At 39.7% G+C, this 21,986-nt stretch overlaps 1 protein-coding gene across 3 annotated transcripts in view; it reads right to left on the reverse strand.

The window, feature by feature from the left end:
• Positions 1–21,986, reverse strand: part of LOC310948270 (mitogen-activated protein kinase kinase kinase kinase 4) — a 72,214-nt gene that overhangs the window by 32,915 nt on the left and 17,313 nt on the right. For 2 of the 3 annotated variants that reach the window (XM_083915336.1, XM_083915334.1), the window contains exons 4-14: positions 20,020–20,145; positions 19,735–19,845; positions 18,633–18,723; positions 18,311–18,441; positions 15,655–15,709; positions 15,343–15,421; positions 13,512–13,684; positions 7,450–7,522; positions 6,633–6,756; positions 4,975–5,091; positions 4,360–4,494 (exon numbers count right to left, since the gene is read on the reverse strand). In XM_083915336.1, the coding sequence (XP_083771462.1) occupies positions 4,360–4,494; positions 4,975–5,091; positions 6,633–6,756; positions 7,450–7,522; positions 13,512–13,684; positions 15,343–15,421; positions 15,655–15,709; positions 18,311–18,441; positions 18,633–18,723; positions 19,735–19,845; positions 20,020–20,145 (1,215 nt within the window). The remainder of the gene's footprint in view (positions 1–4,359; positions 4,495–4,974; positions 5,092–6,632; positions 6,757–7,449; positions 7,523–13,511; positions 13,685–15,342; positions 15,422–15,654; positions 15,710–18,310; positions 18,442–18,632; positions 18,724–19,734; positions 19,846–20,019; positions 20,146–21,986) is intronic. The other variant, XM_083915335.1, reaches the window with a different exon arrangement.

The raw sequence follows: 21,986 nt of genomic DNA on the forward strand, positions 1-21,986 counted from the left end.
TACTTTAAATATTTGCATTGGCTGCACCAATGCCTTTATATTGTGTTTATCTGGTTCGAATCTGAAGGGTCACATTCAACAGAGCTTAAACTGAAACGGCAGCTCACCTGGAGGACAAAACTTCCAATGGTGAACTTTGTACAAAATAATGATAATAACATGCGAGCTGCACTCACCGGCCACTTTATTAGGTGCACCTGTCCAACTGCTCCTTAACGCAAATTTCTAATCAGCAAATCACATGGCAGCAACCACATGCATTTAGGCATGTAGACTTGGTGAAGACGATGTGCTGCAGTTCAAAGCGAGCATCAGAACAGGGAAGAAAGGTGATTGAAGTGACTTTGAACGTGGCGTGGTTGTTGGTGCTGGTCTGAGTATTTCACAAACTGCTGATCTACTGGGATTTTCACGCACAACCATCTCTAGGGTTTACAGAGAATGGTCCCAAAAAGAGAAAAGATACAGTGAGCGGCAGTTCTGTGGGTGCAAATGCCTTGTTTTAGCCAGAGGTCAGAAGAGAATGGCCAGACTGGTTGGAGCACATAGAAATGCAACAGTAACTCAAATATCCACTGGTTCCAACAGAGGAATGCAGGAGAGCATCTGTGAACACACAACACCACCTACTTTCTACAGAGAGGGAACATCAGCAGAAGACCACACTGACACTTTATTAAGCACAAGGTGCACCTTATAAAGTGGCCGGTGAGTGTATAATCCAAGGTCAGCATGCACACAGAAGTTCAATCTAGCAACAGTTTTTCTACAAACCACTAAATGCATGCCAGCTTGTATGCAACAAACAAACAATAATCAAAGATGTCACACAACCCTCTCTGCAACAGGAAGGTAAAAAAGTTTGTGGGAAAAGTTGGTTTGACAGCACTGCAGGTTCAAGTGTTGAGGGAGCTGGGTTTTTGTTTTTCAACACAGTTGACACCTGGACACTTTTCTCACCTTTAAGCCGCAAGCACACCACTTAAATACAATTTGTATTGCTCGCCAAATCAATCAATGTATGAAGTGATTGGAACCGCTGCGCCAAGACAAGTTCTTTATCTGACAAAACACCAGACATCACATCACACACTCACTGAACCTGTCACATAATTAAATGCAGATGCATTAAAACTTAATGAAGCATCAGATAGATCCATTAAACATGCTGAACTTAATGACTTGGAGGCAATCTGTGTAATCAGAATCTAACACGTACAGATAGCTCTTTGCCACACACACATAAGCACACCAAATAGACATATAATACAACTAGACAGACATTAATAGCATTAGAATACAGTGTCTTCTACATGAAGTAGTCACAGTTTCTAAGCTGCTCCTTGGTGTTAATGTACACCTATTGAAAGTCACTGGTGTGTGGGATGGATTCATTACGCACGTGTTAAAATTAATGACTAAAAGATGAATCTCTGGTATAGTAGAGAGAGCTATGTCCTTCTTTAAAATGACGGGAATTGGCAGAGACACAGAGGCAAAGTTTCTCAAAGTAAAGGGGATTTTTCATTCCCCACATTTTTGTGTGACATAAATTAAGTTATCACAAGGTAAAATACATTATTATAGAAGTGAAACACCTTCTTTAAACAGGAAACTGCAGAACAGAAGAAACAAAATGTATTTAATTATTACTATATTTGGACCCCCTTTATCTATACTCTATATTTAAAGTTGTACTCCATAAGATTTGAGATACCTTGTTTCTAGCGGCCTCTTTGGTGGTAGGATGTAATTGCAGGCGAGCCTGTTCTTTCAGAGCCTCCATCTTGACATGTTCACGGTCACTATGTGTGTTGACTGTTTGACACACGTTCCTATTACACTTCTGTCCTTACTACAAGCCCGACTCAGAAGTTAGAAGTTCCTGATTACAAGTGAAAGCAGCATGACCGTTGGTGACGATCTGGGCTAGGAGACCAACCGCTGTCAGCAGCTTCACTAATATGGTGGCGTATTTACATCTAGGCTACAATACTCAGCAAAAATGCAAGTAGAAGTGCATCATTACTGGGTCATATGATCAAGCGCCGCTGTTTTAACTCACTCTTTGATAGACAGTAACTTAAAAGACACTTAAATAGATGAAAGTAAAACTTTAACTCCTTAAGATTTAATTTAAGCAGCACCTGCATACTGCCCTGTGAAGACAGAAGAAAGCTCCTGTTTCCTGCATTAAAGTTGATGTGAAATGTGTCCAAAAGGTCACTTCCAATCCCCCTTGAACGTCAAGTTAATTTAATTTAATTGTATTTAAATAAATTGTAAGTTAAATGGTTTGGGAAGAGGGAAAAACGTGAAGAACGAAACTGAAACTTATCAGACTTTATTATTTAGTTTGAGAAGATGATTCACTCCTACAAAAAAAAAAAAAAACTAAAACAGAAATCAACAACTGAAATTATTTCTTTATTTTGTTGTGCTTGAAACTGAAAAGTGATTTTTGATTTAGCTTTGGACTGTTTCTGTTGAGTAACATTATTTGGACCCTTTGGACAATTATTTAAAATACATTTTCTGATGCTGAGTGAAGCTCATTGTGCAATACACTGATTTAAACTGAGTTTGCATTGTGGCTCTGATTAATGCTGTATAATTGTGATCCATCTGTCTGGTGATTTTCAACATCTTTTAACACTGATTAATTTATCCATGTGGAGATTGACCTTTCAATACAAACCTAACCATTAAATTGTCTGATTAAACACCGACTGGCATGCTAAGAAAAGAACATTCAGGCAACCCGCTACAGTGGATTGGAAACACATGAAAACCGCTGAATCTCATAAACCTTTGTCTTCCACAGTTCATAATTATTATATTATAATATGACAAAATCTGCCCTTAAAAACTCTCTTCTGGCTCGCTGCGTCAAGGAAAATATATTTTTATCACCTGGGTGACAAAAGCTGACGGGTACAACAGCTGCATTAGTGCACCGGGCATCAAACACACCTCGAGCTTACAGTTACGGAGTTTCTGAGCAAAACAAATTCATATGTTCATCAAATATACATAGAGCCTAAAACATACAAAGACCCATGCAGCCCAAGTGTTTCACACACTCACCTGCCACAAGGTATTTAACAGTTAACTTATTTTTATTTAGTAGAAACAGACGTTATGTAATGTTAGTCTTCAACTCCTCATCCTAAACCATTGAAAATTGTTTTATTAAATCGTATCCATTTGTGGACAGGCCAGTTGTGGCACAAAGGTCAAATTTAGCCCTTTACACATTCAGACCGCCTTCCTATCAGTCATACTTGACATACTGTTTTAATTCTTATGAAATCTTTTATAGGGTCTAAGGAACCGAGATTAAGGACATGCAACACAGAAATGTCATAGAGATGTAATGTAATGCGTTAAAGCTGCACTAAGAAATATTTTTATTTGAACAATGGACAAAATAACTATTATGACTGTGTTGGTTTTACAACCCGCAACTGTAGAGGTGTGGATCATTCTTACTGCTCTCATTGGTGTTTCCGAATAGCAGACAGACAAAGTTAGCGGCGAGCTGGTGAACGTAGTGGAGCATTTAGCAGCTACAGAGACAGTAGTGAATGTGTTTCACTGTCCCCAAGTGGTCCAAAAATCAATTAAGGTTTACGCGAAGACAAAGACACATTATTGCTTTAAAAATAGCCACGGTTTACCTAACAATCAGTAATTCTTTTTATGTGAAAAAACGCAAACAAAAGATTTTTTTGGGGCACTTTTACATTATGTTTAGCATGCTACCTATTTCCAGTATCCTAATGACCTAAAATACTAAACAACTGGAGATTCTGAGTGACTGATGGTAGCAGTGAAATGTCAGCGATCAGCAAAGTGTAACCACAACATGTAACCACTTTTATCTTGTTATCATATTATGCTATATTGCAGCAGTGGAGTTTCGAGTGGGACTGCGTTCTGCCCGCCATTGCCCTGACTCACTCCGCTTGTGTCGAAGCTGATCCCAGCTCTCTGTCAAACATGCAGCGGGGAAGACAGAGAAGCTTGTGCCTGAGTTAACATGAGTCAGTACTGGGTGGTATCGGTTTAATTTGGTTGGCACTGTACACTTAAAAGTATACAGAGCTTGGTACCCAACCCTCACGCTGTTTTTTTTTTTTTTTGTAATTTAATTTAGCTAATTTAATTCAAAACTCTCAGGATGGCAGCTTGAGCAATGCAAGGTACAGGTCCCAAATGGGAGGAAACCAACCACCACTCATAAACTACCGCCTTTTTAAAAACTAGCACAGATCAACAAAGTAACAGGTACTACACTTCTAATTCATCACACTGAAGTCTCTACTGACGAGTACAAAACTAGAAGTTCATCTTTACCTGTCTCCCATCACTTCTTCTGTTTCTCTCGTCCAATCGGATTCTGTTGTCATGGAGATCAGACTCCTCTCCAAGGAAGACCTCTTGAAGCTCCGCCCACTGAAAGGCGCAGTCTGCCAGCTGCCGCCTCTGCTGCTGGAAACAGCAACGGTACGGTAATCGGTAAACAGTCGGTAAACAGTCAAGCCTAAATTATTTTCGAATATTAAATAAAAATGGCAAGTGTGAACGGTTTTGTTTTTTGTTAACTTGGTTGCAATGTATGGATTTTCTAATAATAGCATAGTATTCAGCTGACATTCTTAAGTAATACAACCTACAGTAAAACAGCTGTCAGATCATCAGCATGACACACAGTTGCAATAGTTGCAGTTATTGTGGGGTCCCATGATACACATATAAAAGCTTCCGAGGTCAGAGGCGTTCGCAGTGAGTGGGCAGAAGAAGGATGTGACTCAGCAGGTGGAAGGTGACACTAAAATGCTTCTTGTAAAGATGCGGTTGATAAAAGCTGGTGGATTCCAACTAATCTTCTCTTCCTACCAAATGTTATACTGACCTAAAAATGCTGAGTGAATACAGAAGAAAGAGTTGAATAAGCAGAGCAGTACTTACATCCTCTAACTTTTGCCGCTGCTCATGTTGCTGTTGGATCCTCTTCTGTCTGTCAGCCAATAACTGCTGCTTGTATCGTTCCTGCTCCGCCAACTGCTGCCTGTGCTGCTGTAATGCCTGAACAGGAATTATTACATGATCATGGTTCAAATAAACGTAGGACAAAAATATACAGTATGGTTTGATTTAAAGGAGAGATAAATCAAGTTACTTGACTCTGCACTATTAGACCCAAAACTGAATGTTTTGACATTGATTCAGGGTCAAATGAACTGTGATATGAACTAAAGCATGAAGAATCAGAATAAAAGGAGAATATCTTTATTTGTTATTTCAAAGGTACAACAAAATAAAATTGAGGTAATACCTCTCACATCATTGCTCGTACAGAAAGACAAACAAACAACAGGCACAGTCTAAACTAAACACAATAAAAACAATATACAAAAAACAACAGATCTGAACAACATAAAGGGTTAATTCCTGAGTGTGAAATAGGATTAGAGCTGAGATTCAACTCTGCTTTTCTAACTATTATGAAGACTTTTTCCATTTGAGTTGATTTGTAAATGTCTCTTGTGATAAAAGGCTGAAATAAGTGAAGGAAATAAGTGAACTTAGACTTGCTGTACTGAAAGCACATCATGTAACTATTACAGCATTACTCCATTGCTTCAACCAACAGTAATAATCAGGGCTGCGGTTGCGAATTTTTATGATCATTATTGCTCAATCTGCCAATTATTGTCTAATTTAGTTACATTCATCAGTTGTATTTGATTTAAATATTTACTAGTAGTAAATCCTTGCAATTGAAAAATGATTGATCAGTTATGCTAAAAACACAGATAAAGACACTTGACTAAATTCAATGTGCTAAATTCAGTTTTAAATGAGCACTGATGGCATCATTGTAATTTACTGTATACTAGTGCAGCGCCTGTTGATAACGTGTCTGTTCGGAATGGGACGATTTCTTGTCCTTGAGAAGCACTCGTTCAACTTCACACTCCACACTGTGCAGAAATACACCAGTCATGACATAGCTGGGTCCCCTTGCAATGTTAGAGTATATGCATAATTTGGTAGATACTTTCTTCACCCCTTCTTGAGCGTACCAAAGATTCTCATTTCAAGCTGCACTACCGGAATTAAATGTTATACACTTCCTGTCTCCTAAGTGGGGGCGGCCTCGTTTGAAAGTGTAGTGAAGTTCATGGGGACGGATGAAAATTTGCATATATTATTTAAATTTTCTTTGGCTAACATTAGATATTTACACAACTATATGTAGCATCACAAAAAGTAGTTATCTGAGGCGTTCGCAAATGTCAGTTGGCTGAACTGTCTCGCTTCTAAAACTTCTCTGCATCTACCATAGTGAGTGTACAATGGAAAGCAAACCGTACCTAGCATGCTGTTTGGTGGTATAACAGTTAATAGGTGTCCCCTCTCAATACACAACACAGTGTGCACATAACGCATGACTAATAAATATGTAGATCTCAGGAGCTCACATTCCACACTGCACTTCATGTCAGAAAATTGAAGGACGGACGGACGGAGAGACAGACAGACAGACAGACACGGAATCCTTTCCTTGTAGTTGGATTACTGCAATCTGTATCGGAAAGGTTGCTCATGAACTCAACACCTACCTGTTGTCTTTGTTGACCCCCACCTCCCCCGTGGCCTCCCTCTCTGCCCCCGTCACGATCCTCTGTCTGTAAACGAAGAAACTCCCGTCTTAACGTCCATTCACCAGGAACATTCACTATGGAGCTGAGAGACAGGGAGCAGAACAGTGTAAGAGGCTGACTGAAGTGCACTTGGGGATGAAGAGAAATAAACTCAATGCTAATTAACCAATGAGATGGTTCCGGCACAGTTACACACATACACACTTAAAACTCATCCTAGGAGAGAGTGCTCAGCTCCTAGTGCCATCTGCCGTTTGACATCAAGGGACAGGCACAGAGAAGCTAGTGCATCTGTACACACACACACACACACACACACACACACACACACACACACACACACACACACACACACACACACACACACACACACACACACACACACACACACACACACACACACACACACACACACACACACACACACACACACACACACACACACACACACACACACACACACACACACACACACACACACACACACGCAAGCTGTGTATGTGAGGAGCACTTAAGCAGAGGGAGAGTTCATAATGACACGAGTGTTAATCAACCAATAATCACTGGTAATGATTTCACAAATCTTTGAGACATTGTTTGCATATTTACCACCATCTGTTGACTGTGTGTGGTTGATACTGTATCATTTCCACGTGTGGAAATGTGCAGCAGCTAAATATTCTCTTTGCTGCACAAGTGTGCAGTCTTTCATCACAAATAACCCCCGATCACTATCGTCAACAATGTTCATGACTGGCGTGAAAAGGCTTTTTACCTGGGTTCTCCTTCCTCCTCTGTCACCTCATCATCCTCTTCTTCACTGCCACTGTACTCATACTCTGGACCCTCTGAGAGAGGTAGAGAGAGAGAGAGAGAGAGAGAGAGAGAGAGAGAGAGAGAGAGAGAATATTATAACTGTATTGGTTAATGTCATTAAAACAAACAAAAAAACAATGTGTCCGTGCAGAGATCAATGTAGAAGGAAATTTAATAATTTACTTATATTATTGAACTAACTATTACAGCTAAAATGATTAATCATGATTAATGATTAATATACTGTGCTGTGAAAAAGTATTACCCCCTTACAGATTTCTTCTGTTCTTGCTTTTTTTCAGATGTTTAATATCAGACAAAGATAACCTGAGTAAATATAAAATGCAATTTTTAAATAAGAATTTCCTCTATTAAGGATAACAAGCTATCCAAACCAACCTGGCCCTATGTGAAAAAGTAAATGCCCCCTAAACCTAATGATTGGTTGGGCCACCCTTGGTGGCAACAACTGCAATCAAGCGTTTGCAATAACTGGCAATGAGTCTTTCACATCCCTGTGGAGTGCGCTTGAGCTTAAGCTCACAAACTGATATCTGGAGATTCTCCTTCAGGATTTTCTGGTAGAGAGCAGAATTCATGGTTCCATCAATTACGGCAAGTCGTCCAGGTCCTGAAGCAGCAAAGCAGCCCAGGAGCATCACACTACCATGTTTGACAGCTGGTATGATGTTCTCTTTCTGAAATGCTGCGTTAGTTTTACGCCAGATGTAATAGTACCACTTTTGAATATTTTCCCAAAAGTCTTGGGGATCATTAAGATGTTTTTTGGCAAATGTGAGACGGCCGTTGTGTTCTTTTTGGTCAGCAGTGGTTTTCGCCTTGGAGCTCTCCAGCCATTTTTGACCTTAAACGAGGCAAGTGAGAGCTGCAGTGCTTTAGATGTTGTTCTAGGTTCTTTTGTGACTTCTGGATGAGTTGTCATTGCACTCTTGGAGAAATTTTGGTTGGCCGGCCACTTCTGGGAAGGTTCACCACTGTTCCATGTTTTCTCCATTTGTGGATAAAGGCTCTCACTGTGGTTCTCTGGAGTCCCATGGCCTTAGAAATGGCGTTGTAACCCTTTCCAGACTAGATTACTTTGTTTACCACAGTTAATTCATGATTTACATTTTTACATACGGCCAGGTAGGTTTGGAAAGCCTTTTCCCCATGAGAAATTAAATCATCATTTAAAAATTGCATTTTATATTTTTTATTATACAAGTTATCTTTGTTTGATATTAAAATTTGTTTGATGATCTGAAACATGTAAGTGTGACAAATCCTAGGAACAGAAGAAATCTGTAAGGGGGCCAATACTTTTTCATGGCATTGTATTATAATTAATCATTTAGGTCATCTAGCTGAAGTGGAGTCTCTGTCCCATCAGGTATTTGTCTGTCAACAATTTAGCCTCTGGGGCAATGGCAAGTATTTCAGACTTTCCCGTGTAGCCAGTGGATATCCGGGCAAACACTTCCTCTTCTGAGCTGAAGTCATTGTTTACGATACGATTAGCAACTTGAGACACAAGAATTGAATTGGAGATGAGAGACCCATCTCTATAAACAGAAATAAATCAGATCCTACATTCCTATGCAGAATGTGTTTATAGAGACCACTGTCTGTCTGTCTTTTGATTTTCCCGACAACCGTTCATCTGATCAAATTCACACTTGGTGTGTGTGTTGCTGAAGACCCAAGGAAGTGCAGTGTTGAGTGTGAGCTCCTGAGATCTACACTGTAGCAAACTCAAACATTTCAAGCATGGTCCCAAATAGTTAGCAGTTAGCAAATGACGCATATATAAATAAGAGTTTATTGGTTATCTTATCCTGTATTTTTTTTATACCTCCCTTGTGTTTTTTGTAAGCTGCTGGAATCTCATTTTCCTTGCGGGAGTTCATCCCAAAGGATCAATAAAGAGAAGTCTAAGTCTAAGTCATATACTACAGTTTTACAATTGCTAGGGGATGCAGCTATGTCATGGCCGATGTATTGCTCAAGGAAGCACAGTGTGGAGTATTGAAGTTGCTTGGATGAGCGGTTCAAGAGAAAGCTGCGAGCAGCAATGCTGGAGGCCGAGCAATCAGCCTGTTCCAAACACACATTTTTAACGGGCACTGCACTAGTTTTTTCAAACAAAAGCACCATCCATTCTCTGCATCCTCTGCTCGCAGCGTAGAAAATATGAGGATTTTCTGCTTTTCTTAGCTGTTTTTTTCTCACTCTTTTCTAGAAATCATTTTGAAGATGTGCAGTCTATAGCTATCTTATCTATGAAATCATCTCTTACACACTTAGAAAGTATTACAAACGGATCATAGAATAATATAATTAAAAAAAAGTAAGTTTACAGCGTTTCTAAAACATGATAGCCTACTATACTCTCTAAATACTCATCCATAAAATACCATTTGAACATTAATATAATATTGAACATAACTTGATGCGGTGCCTCTATCAACAACAGCCTCATGTCAGGTTCTCTACTGTAAAATGATGCGTTCAGTGTTTGTCAGAAATAAGGTATGGTCATGGGTGGTGCTTGGAATGAAGGCCTCTGATGTGTTTTCACTGGTGTGGGTATTATTTTCTGGCGTACAGTACTGCGTCTCTGGCTTTGTGAACCAGCCACTGTTTCATTAAAAATTCCTCCATGGCCGCTGTCTCATTCCTTCATCGTCTACTGCCAGTAGCAATTTTGTCATTATCAAAGCCACACAAAAGTACAGTGTGGGCAATCTTGGGCAACAAGAAAGTAAATGAGAGTCTTGTTTAGTTGAAGGCATATGGGACAGAGTTGTTACTGTACAGCGTGGCTTCAAAACAGTACTGCTGAATCATCTCCTACTGCTTATTTTACATGCCCCTCCTACCACGGGACCATGTGAATTAGCGTCTTTCCCTGCCCACACACGTCATTGTTATGGAAGTATCGTTTCAGTACAACTGCTTTTTAAATGTATATTCAACCTTATAGCATGGATTGGAAAATTATAAAGTGTTTCTGACATTCTTTCTACATCAAAATCACTGCACAGGCCAACACTGTCCCAGGGGCCTTATTGTCCAAAGGCCAGGAAAGATGGGCCAGCCAGCTTAGCATAACAACATTTGGCCAACATATGGTGTGAAAGTAGCTCCGGTTAACTTCGAACATTTACTTGACATGCCATATGTTGCCGTTAACGCACTGAAAGGTGTGTTTGTTGAAGCCAGAAAGAGAGAAAGAAAGAAAGAAAGAGGTGGACTGACATTTTGCTTTTGCAATGGACAGAGGAAATCTCTGGTCTGTTGTTGTGATGTCATGTCTGAAGGTTCTGGCTCAGGTCGAGAGAGGAGAGAAATTTAAGGGTTAATGCCACTTATGCTCACTGAGAAGTGGCCTCTTTTTCTTCATAAGTGATTCATCTTCTAAAACACAAACCATCTTTGCCCAAACTACTCTCTTGCGTATGTTGAAAATGACACAACATGTTTTTAAATCATGTCCGGAGTATTGATTTTTTTTTTTCTTCTGCAGCAGTGACTTTTTCCCATACACGCTTTGACTACCAGCATTTCATTACTCTGGAGGGGCATAGGGGCACACACACGCACACACACACAAACACACACACACGCACACACAGACACACACACACATGCAGAAAGTCTACCAGTCATTAGTGTGTTTTTATAAGCTAACAGAAGATTGGAACCAGATGGCCATTCTGTTTCCTCCTTCCTTCCCCTCTCAGCTTCTCTCTCTCTGCTCTGTTTCTTTGTGTCTCTCTCTCTTTCTCACTGTAGTTATCACTGTCTCTTTCTGTCCCTCGTCCCTTTGCCCTGCCTGTCTTATAGTTTCCCATATGAAGATGAATAAAACCTAATGGGCAATACAAGCATTTTTTATGCTGCTTGAATATCAACGTGGAAACCAAAGAGGAGCAGAGTCGTAAATATCTGTCTTTTCTGCCCCTCCCCTAACTCGTTTTCTCACAGTTTGACTGCCATCACATATTCAGCCCATGCAACTCATCCAAAGTGTAATTCATTTTTAGAACAGGATGGGGATAAAATTCTCCTCCCCCTCCCTCCCCATATTCCTTGCGCCTCTTGTTTCTTTGTCTCTACATCCCTCCTTCTTTCTCTCTTCTTCCTCCTTCTCCATGTCTGCGTCTGTAAAACATGTTCTCAAGGGAAAGGAAAGGTCAGCCATGCACAGCCTTTTTGTTTTGGCCCGACCCAACATCCCTCTTTTGCTCTCTCGCTCATTTTGTCATGCCATCTCTCTGTCGCCACTCCTCTGTATTTAACTCAATTAAAATATCTGGCATATCTGGGACAGTTCAAATTGGCACAAACCTGTTGTCCAGCCATTAGAAATGTATGATGTGCATTTTTAGAGGTGTAGTCATATGCATATATCAACATTTATCTTTTGTTTTCACTGCATTGCATTAATGGTGGACGGGTTTAGGTGTAAGCTGGGTTAACCTCAGCAAAATGAACAAAGTATAAATACATGCAAACAAACTTGTGTAAATTGTGGGTAACACTAGCAACCTAATGAAAAATTTCCATAAACAGTATGCTATAAATGAGCAGAAATGCAGTGTTTCTAACAGCCTGAGAGAAGCAGCTGCTGTGCCCTTGATGCAGCTGGTGAACTCTCTCAGCTTAATTGTGTTAGCGCTTATTCCACGACAAGCGGCCTGAAACCCACCTTAATGCCGTGAATTAGTGAGACATCATGGAAACCTATTCTGTGAAGAGGCCTTATTGTAAAACGCTCTGAAAATGCATTGGTTCTCTAAAGAATGTATCAAATTCCATGACTGTGACTGTCTGAGAATCAGCTCTCAAACACTAAATAATTTGAACGACAGCATGAAATAAATAAAATAATATCAGCTTAAGTTCTCTATCAGGACACTAGCACATGGACTCCATCATCATCACTGTAAGTCATCCCATATAAGTACATGAGCTGAATAATTCAGCTTTAAGTACAAGAAATGAATTATTACTGACTCACTGAAATCAATTTAAGTGTGTGAGTTTTGCTGCTGTGAAGTTTTCAGAACTTCTGGCCCCAGTTCAGGTTTTGGACCACATTAAACTAAAACAGCAGCTATAAAGCAGTTAATATTCAGTGCATTGATCCGTCTACTGTACCGTTAGTCCCTCTAGCCATCCTTCCATCCATCTCTACGTCATGTCTTTAGTAAAAAGCCATTGAATTTCTAGCACTGAATATTTATGCATTGAAATGATTCTGATGACTCTGAATACACCCTGTCGTCTTGAATGTTCACGAATTAAACATTTAAGAATTCAATGTTCAAAAATTGAGTGTTAAAATATTTTTAAAAATACCAAATTCAGATGCAAAATACAATGTATACAATTAAATGTTAAAAATTCAAAGTTATTTAATTCAACATGAAATATTCAACGTTAAGAAATTCAACAGGCCAAATTCAGCTGCAAAATTCAATGTATAAAATTCAGTGTTGACACCCGGGGAACCAAGGCAGAGCAATCGCTTCTAAATAGTGGTTCAGGTTTATGTGGTTGAGCGTGGTGGATCATACATTATTCTGTTTATATATCCATAGTATGTGATGGATTTAGCCAAATAGCAGCCACTCTGGTCACAGCTCTCTGAGTAGTAGCATTGACATACCCAGATGTCAATGCTGAATTTTTGACATTTAATTTTTGCAGCTGAATTTGGCCTGTTAAATTTTAAACTTTGAATTGTATACATTATATTTTGCATTTGAGTTTTGTATATTGACATTTTTTAACATGGAATTTTTTAGCCTCGAACTTTTTAACCTTGAATTCTTTAACGTTGAACAATGAAAAATAAAGAGTTAAATTCAAAACATTCAGATAAATAATTTGAATGTATAAATATTCAGTGCTAGAAAATAATTCGCCTTTTAATTTAAAAATCTGATGACACAGGTTTCCTTCCATACTTTAGCCTTTCACACATCTGTTAAAAGTATGTCTGGTTCTCCTCACCTTTCTCTCTTTTCTTCCTGGTTCTGTCCAGGTGATCTTTGAGCATGATGCGAACTTGTCTTTCATTAGCCAGATCTCGGATGAAAGCGTGTCTCAGCAGGGTGTCAGTGGTGGGCCGATGCAGATGGTTCTTCACCAAACAGCTATCAGCAAACGACAAGAAACGCTTTGACCTGTGAAAGAATGAAAGAAAGAGAGGCAGCCAAAGAAAGAGGGTGAAGGGAAGGGGAAATAAAAATGTTAGCATGAAAATAGAAAAAAATTGGTCTCAGTCCTTAAATCTGAAGTATTCTTAACTGCCAGTGCTTAACTTTAAGCTGCAGTTTGCATTTTCATTTTTTACTAATATTTTATTATCATGTTTGTTCAGGTCTTTTTGCTAAATGCCATCTGTAACTGCACTCTGGTAAAATGGCCTGCTTAAAGAAATCTATAAATAAACATGAGGGTGCCCAGTCACTCACCTGGTAGAGTGGGCGCCCCATAAACTGAGGCTAAGTCCTGGTTTGACTCCGAACTGCTGTCTTTTGCTGCATGTTGCGCCCTCTCTCTCTTTTCCCTATTTCCTCTTAATCTTCAGCTTTACTCTCAAATAAAGGTATAAAAAGCCAAAAAATAAGCTTTAAAATAAGTAGATAAATAAGTAGATAAATAAACTTGTGTTGGCAAGTATGATACAAGTATGATATGATACCCATACATGTGCTACAATAAATAGGTTGATGCATTTTTATTTGACTAGAGTCCGTATCATGAGATTGTTGAAAAATTATACCTTGTTCTTAAACATTTATTTAAGAAGATCGGTCCCTTTCAGTTAAATAGTGTCTTTATTAGGGGAACATTTTTAAGTCCCAGTCCCCGGACAGATGAACAATAATACAAAGAGCATGTACATTACATACAACAAGCATAAAAAGGAGCATGATTGTTGTTTTTAAATCATGCTCCTCTTTATGCTTGTTGTATATAATGTACATGCTCTTTGTAAAAAAATCTAAATGGAGCAAACTAAGATAACGTGTAAATCAATATGCAGTCAAAATAGCATGCAAAGACAGTGAAATGTACCACACCAATATGTGTGTTAGTCACATGTATAATAATCAATCACAGCCTCTAAAACATGCAGCTTAGTTCTTTCAGATTTGCTTAAACTCACCTACAGTATGCAAGCTAGTTGTTGAAATGCTATCAAGGAAAATCCTGTCAAAAAACTTTTACTTAGGTAATATCTGCATTCTGAAACACTGTCGTCCTGTTGTGTGTTTCCCGTTTTCTGAACATACAAAAAAGGAAGGCATAAGTGTTGCTGCTTAGTCTTTGTTGTTGCCTTCAGGAGGCCCTGAGGTGAAAGTACTGGAGAACACTGACTGCGTAGCCCAGACTGAGCTATTAAAAGCTGTCCTATGAACTAGAGTTTCTGATGACATTAATACTGAATGAAAGACAGCATGAGTTCAACCACCAGTTCAATCTGAAGAGATTATTCATTATATATGGCAGAGACAGGATGACAGGAGAGGAGAAGAGAAGAGAGGAAAGTGAATTGATTGAGATTAGAAATGGCAATAACAACATTTTGTCCATTCTAATAAAGTCAGCCAAATGTATTACAGATCGCGTTGCCTGCTAAAGATGCCAGTGACTTTGAGCTTTCAGTTTCATCTTGGAGAAGAAAGTGTTGGGATAACTTTTGTCTGATGCATGAAACCCACAACAAAGACCACTTTCAAGCCCTGTTTTCAGAGGAGAAAACCAAAACACTGCCCTCTACTTCCTGCTGTGTGTATGTATGCTTGTGTGTGTGAGCGTGTTTTCACAGGCTTACCATTTCTTTGATTTAAGTTTGGGTGGAGGGTTTCGTGGAATCAAAAACAGCGCTCTCATTGGATGCATGTCACACAGAGCTACAAACAAAGATAGAGAGTAAGGGAGGGGGAAAGATAGAGAGAGAAAGAGAGAGAGAGAGAGAGAGAGAGAGAGAGAAAGAGAGACAGAGAAATTACCAGATGGGGACAAGAAAGGGAGGGGAAAATGAATGGAGTGGATCTATACATACAGACACACTGTTCAGCGATAAACAATGTGTGTGTGTGTGTGTGTGTGTGTGTGTGTGTGTGTGTGTGCATTTCTAACTTACGAGGGGCTCCTTCAGCCATCTCTAAAGCAGTGATACCTAAAGACCAGAGGTCACTCTGAGAACGAGAGAGACAGGAAAAGGTTAAGGCTGGTACAAATACAGAGAGCTTCACTCGAGCTCTGTTCATTTCCTGTAAACTCTGGACTTCCTCTTTAAATTCACTCAGTAAATTCACACAGTAAATTACTCTGTGTATAGTGTGAAAGCACAGATCCAAGAATTCCAGAAAAAATTTCCAAGACTCTGGGCCAAACTTCTGGCATTTAACAAAATAATCAAAGAATCAGTGGATTCCCTTAAATGATGTACTGGATTTCAAACAGCAATACCTAATCACTTCCAGGAACGCGCATAAAAAAGCTGAGGGGCATTTAAGGATCTCTCTGTAAACTACTGTGTATCTAATCAGTAAGTGTGAATGAAAACCAAAATGTTTCCCCACCATCATAAAAGAGATGTGGGCTTGCTTAAAAGACTTTTGTCAATAATGAAATAGTGTTTTGAAAAGTAAAGGACACTTTGATGTTTATTACTATGTGATGTAGAGGCCCATTAACACGTAATGCATCTTGAACAGGGCAGAGAGCTAAGAGAGATTTTTTTTTACAAAGTAAACGTAAATGCGTCCAAGAAGCATTTGAGATGGAGCGAAATCTAATTACAGACGTAATCTCTCCTCCTCCCACATGTAACTGTGTGGGTAAGCGCTCTGTGCAGCCACTGTAGTGTCTGTCCTAATGTCAACTAAAGTTATACTTAAACCAGCCGACATTCTCTTCCTGTCATTAAAACAACAGGAAGAAAGACGAGCAAGACCTTTCTTTCACTTGCACATGACTCGTGTTTGTGGATAGTACGCAAGCTAGTGATAAACTGTTACTGCTGTAACTACACTGCTGCAGTGCGTGCATCTTTCTTCCTCTGGCTTTTTTTCAAACAGCTTTAGGTGCATTACCACAACTCTTTAGACTAGAGTCGGACCAACCTCATTTGCATATAGCCTGGAAAACCAAGAGGGATTGCAATCGGGTTTGTGATTGCATGTATGTAGCTAACATCTCGTCTGCACAGGACGTGTGATGTCCCTGCTGCTGTCTCAGAGGCCAGCAAACCTCAGCAGGAAACTGGCTGACATGGGAGAGTGGTCAGCTGATGTAGTTTACCTGGGAACTTCCAGGCTAATAGCCGGCCCGTGTGCTCACTTTGGCTCTCTTCTTCATTGTCTTTCAATTTTGCAGTTGTTTTTTTAGGTAGTCTATGTTCTTCAGTTTCAAGTGCACCCATACAGCGGGCTCTGAGCAAAGCCAAAAGGCTGGTGACTTACAGTACACGCCGCACTGTGCCTGAACGCATCTTGAGCATAACCTGCGTCAAGACCGAGGCTACTGAAGTGTTTTCAGTCACATCTGAGTTTAATCAGAGTATAAAATTGTAAATAAAGTGTAACACCAGCGTAAAATCATCCCAGGGTCTTTTTCAGCACTTGCATACATCAAATAATCCATAGAGACAGGTATTTCATATATAAACGATAAACGGAGATATCCGGGCATGTCGCTTACAGCCGGGCGTGGCTAACACTGATTAGCTCGGGGGAGCCGGTGAACACATTAAAACGGCTTTTTTAACCACTAATACTGCTCAAAATTACACCAAACCTCTGCAGTAGCATGATAAGAGTCCCTACACAGAAAACAAATCACCAACAAAGTAATTAGTGAACCCGGAGTTTATTAAAAGACTGGCCCAGGTACCAGCTCCTCTCGTACTTAAGTCCATTCAAGTCGATTACCAAAGGCAATCCTAATAGAGGGAGCTGGAATTTTTCCGTTAATTGTTCATTCACAAAAGAAACTGTCTCAACGGCTTATTTGTTGTATGTAAGTGCCAAAAGACCATGGGATGATTTTGCACCAGAATGACACTTTATGACTCTGTCTTACACCTGCTGCTAGTCTTCTGATACATATTGGGCGGCCCATGGTATCGGCCGATAGTGTCCTGTCACACATTTCAGTATATATTGATATTGCTGTACATGCTGTTTGATATATGAAAATATGAAAAAAAACTTTTTTACAGAATATATGCAGAAATTCTGTAATATAGCTTTTTATTTGGGCAAATGTCCACTTCACTACTTCCTATACCCCTAGTTTTGTGACTTGTATAGTTATTAGGCCAGTGGTGTTTAGTGGGGGGACCAAGGACCCTTCACTATTTCTGGCACCCTCGCTCCGATCACACTGATTTTCAAACTTGACCTTCATTTTGAGCTAAACTACATACCTGCAACCTTTCCTGACTGTATCTTGCATGGTTGGGATGCTATTGCTTTGACAAAATCTGTCCACAGACAAATATAAATACCTGGCAAAATACTCAAACTCAAATCCAGGACCACATTTGCCACGATGACACTCTCACACACTCCGTTCTAGCATTGCTGTCGCGGTTGGTGAATATATTACCATCCATATTTCTCAGTTTTCAGCTTCAGACAACATCCACAGTAGGAAATAAACAAAAACTTTCACTTTTGAATGTTCCATTTTCCCGTTGGATACCTTACTCATACATTCATGAAAAAGAAGATGATGATGAAAAAGTGCTTGAAGTTGATTGGAAGCACAAGTATTCCTGTGTAATTTAGTACCCTGTAGTCATATGTGGCCTCAGGGTTCTCGTCACAGGCAATGACTTCCGGAGCCATCCAATAGGGAGTACCGATGAAGGTGTTCCTTCGACCGATCGTCTTATCCAGCTGTGCAGACACTCCAAAGTCAACTGAAACATAAAAATGTGGGTAAATTTCACTTATCAAAACAGCCACGGCTGTTGCTTCTTTATGATGTGTTTTTGCGGTTGGTTGGTTTATGTATATATGAATGTCTGACTGCGTGATTGTTCCACAGTTTTGTCTGGAGGCATGCAGATGTGCTTGAGAAAACCACAGTGCATGTGTCGATGTCTCATACCCAGTTTGACTTCAGCATTCTCCGTGAGCAAAACATTTTGTCCCTTAATGTCTCTGTGAATCACATGATGGGAGTGAAGATGGGAAAGACCCTGAAAGACAAATACATACACATAACACACAGATACAGGCAGTCAGATGACCACTACCACTATAAATATATAGTCGCAAACACTGCCTTTAAAGAGTAGAAGCATTATGTGTTAATTTGAAGGAATGCTGAACAACGAGCAGAATTTATTTCAAGTTTGTTTCCCTGCTTTTTTCCTTACAGGAAAATCCTAAATAACCTTTGCTTTAGGTAGCGGAGTATCCCGGTAGCACAGGCTACTAATCAGTGGCACAGTTAGAAATATGTGTGTTTGTGTGTGTGTTTGCACTCTCGCTTCTTCAAAAGAGGTTAAATAAACAGAGGAAGTGAGTCTTTTTTCAGACAATGACTTCACCATGCTCTTCCGAGTGTCTGTGTGTGTGTGTAGTTGGAACAAAGAAGAGACAGCATGGCTGACAGCAGCAGGGAAAACACTGGCGGCAGTCCAGAGCCCTTTGTCTCTCAAGTTCTTTACTATAAAAATATCATCTCACTTTCTGTGTTGGAGTTGAGACAAATTGGCGTACTGTTTGTGTATGTATAGGTTTGTTGCTCGAGCCACAAATACACAACGCAGAAAGCAGTGCAAACATTCTTTCTCAGGACCTTGTGATCTCGCATAATGATAACCATAACATCTCACAGAAGTGTGGCAGTTGAAGTATATGAATGAAATAATAAATACATTATTCTTTCCGACTCACAGTGGGAAAAACATGAGATACTGATCCCTGAACATAAAGAAGTATCGCTGTCAGTTTGACTTCCTCCTTTTGATGTTTGGGAAAGGAATCCAACACTTAAAGTAGCTTCATGTTTCTTATACAACAGCCTTAACTCATTCAGCCTTTAGTTTGCATCCACACGCAAATTACTACCTGTGTTTTAACCAGCACTGAAAAGGGCCTGAACCATAACAACACCTCAGAAACAAAGTTCCCTTGTTGGGTCTGTTATACGAGTACAGCCGTATAGTTTGTATGTACTGTATGTACTGTATGTTTTTCCTTACCCTGAGCACCTCTCGGCAGATGTAAGCTATCCAATCCTCCTTCAGACAGTTCCCCTTCGTCTTCTTCACCAAGTCTGTCACAGAGCCGGCTCCACAGTACTCCATCACCAACTAGATGGACACATACAGAAATGTAAGGCACAACAGCCAAAACAACTTTGATCACTGTGAGAATGATCATAAAAGAATACACATAAGACAAAAACAGATCGTCATTTCAGAATAAACCCAGAAGGGTCGCAGCCATTATTCAATACAATTCAATGGCAATAAAAGATTACAAACCCAGAGTTGGTGGTCCTGTCCAGCAGGACCTTTCCTAATAAAAGCTCCATAATAAGTAGCAATGTTTCTATGGTGGGAATAACTCTTCAGCATGTTGATCTCCAGTTTTATCTCTTCTTCTTCCTCCTAAACAACAGATACAGGAGAAATCAATCGACAGGATATGTGGGTGATTGAAACATGGGCATTTAAAGTAGTTATGCTTGGCAGAAGGAAGATATGTTTCTCTGTTTGGATAACTCTATAACTCCTATAAACAGCTTAAATATACCCGAGTATATCACACAGTACACCATATACATGATTTTGATAGTTCTAGATAGATTAGTACTAACTGTCATACTTCTGCTTTGAGAGTAACTCTATCACTTCCTGCTTTTTCTTCCACGGTTAGATTTGTCTTACAATTTTAAGCTCACCATTCAATTTGATCGAATCTTTTTTTTCAGCACTGTCGGCTATGCCACTAATAAGAGGCCCTGGATGACAGAAGAGTATTACAACAACAGTTTGAGTTTCTCAGAGTCTACAAGGGGCACCTGAATGCTCCATGGAGTTCCGTCGGAGCCCATATGCTGTACCGTCGATTTGTTTACAGAACTCACAGGGAAAGCAAAAATGTTTCCATACCGGTGACTTCAGGGAAGAAGGCGTTTTCTCTGTCATCTCTGACTCTGGCAGTGGCCATGGTGTCTGGAATAGTGCAGCTGCAGGCTACTAGCTAACTTTAAGCTGTGTCTTTCGCTGCATGCTACCGGCTGGTAAACTACGCTGTGGCGTCTATGTGTGTTGTTATTTTTTTTTTCTATGGATGTGCACTAGTAAGCGGTGGAGGAGAGAGAATCGCTGATCCTGCTTTTCATTTTGTTGATTGCAATTGAAAGCTTATTTCGATCGATTATCGATTAAGAACATTAACACCCCTATCAACTAGAAATATGAAATGTTAAAAGGCACTTTGTTAACCTTTCCCTTTTTATTTCTATTTCCATAGAGTTCATACAACACAAAGACACACACATCTAGACAGATAGCTTCTCCAATCAGACTGTTGTGTAACCTTTGAGTTACCTTTCACCCAGCAGTTTGATATTAATTAAATTACTGCTGTTTATCAGCAAAAGTGGTAAATAGTGGTAAGTGTTAAGAGACGCAATAGTCAAAAAAAGCGAGCAGAGGAAAGGAAACAGAGTGCGTCAGTTCTTGTTTTCTCGTGATGAATTATGGAAATTACTTGTGACTTTTCCAATTCACTGAACCCCTAAATCTACACCAACTGGAGGAGAAGTGGAGGAGAAGAGGAGAGGTAGAGAAAGGAGAGTGGAGCTGGAATAGCTGGATGTAGCTGCTAATCAGAAAAGAGGAAACAACAGAGAGCTTCTCTCAGTCACTGACCTCCTTCCAATCTCCACAAGACAGGGGGGAGAGTGAACTTTCACCTCCATCCGAAACACAAAGCCTCCTGCCTGTGCCTGTGTCTGCAGTGTGTGCGTGTGCGTGTGTGTGTGTGTGTGTGTGTGTGTGTGTGTGTGTGTGTGTGTGTGTAAGAGAGATACTAGCCAAGCATTTCCTGCTAAAAAGTTTTTCTGAAACACAGAAGACCCAAAAACCCCATCAACAGGAAAGAAACCAGTGTGCCCAGTTCTGCAATAAGCAGATTTGTAGTCAGAAGTATAAAGTGGAAAAGAAGCATAAAGTCGGACCCGTATGTAATACCTGTTTCCTCACACAATAGCACAGAATGTATTTAAACTGGTGTTGTTTAATCAATGAATTACATTAATCTTTAAAATTTAAGAAATTGCGAAAAAAGACCATCTCAACTTCTTAAATGCTCAACATGCCATCTTTAAATTGCTTGCTTTGTCCACAGCAGTCCAAAACTCAAAGATATTTTGTTTCTTATCACATAAAACAAATAAAAGTGGAACATCTTACCAACTGAAAAGCAGTGGCAGTGTTTGGCA

Source organism: Echiichthys vipera (genome assembly GCF_963691815.1).
Source record: "Echiichthys vipera genome assembly, chromosome: 6".
In the NCBI taxonomy this organism is placed as follows: domain Eukaryota; kingdom Metazoa; phylum Chordata; class Actinopteri; order Perciformes; family Trachinidae; genus Echiichthys; species Echiichthys vipera.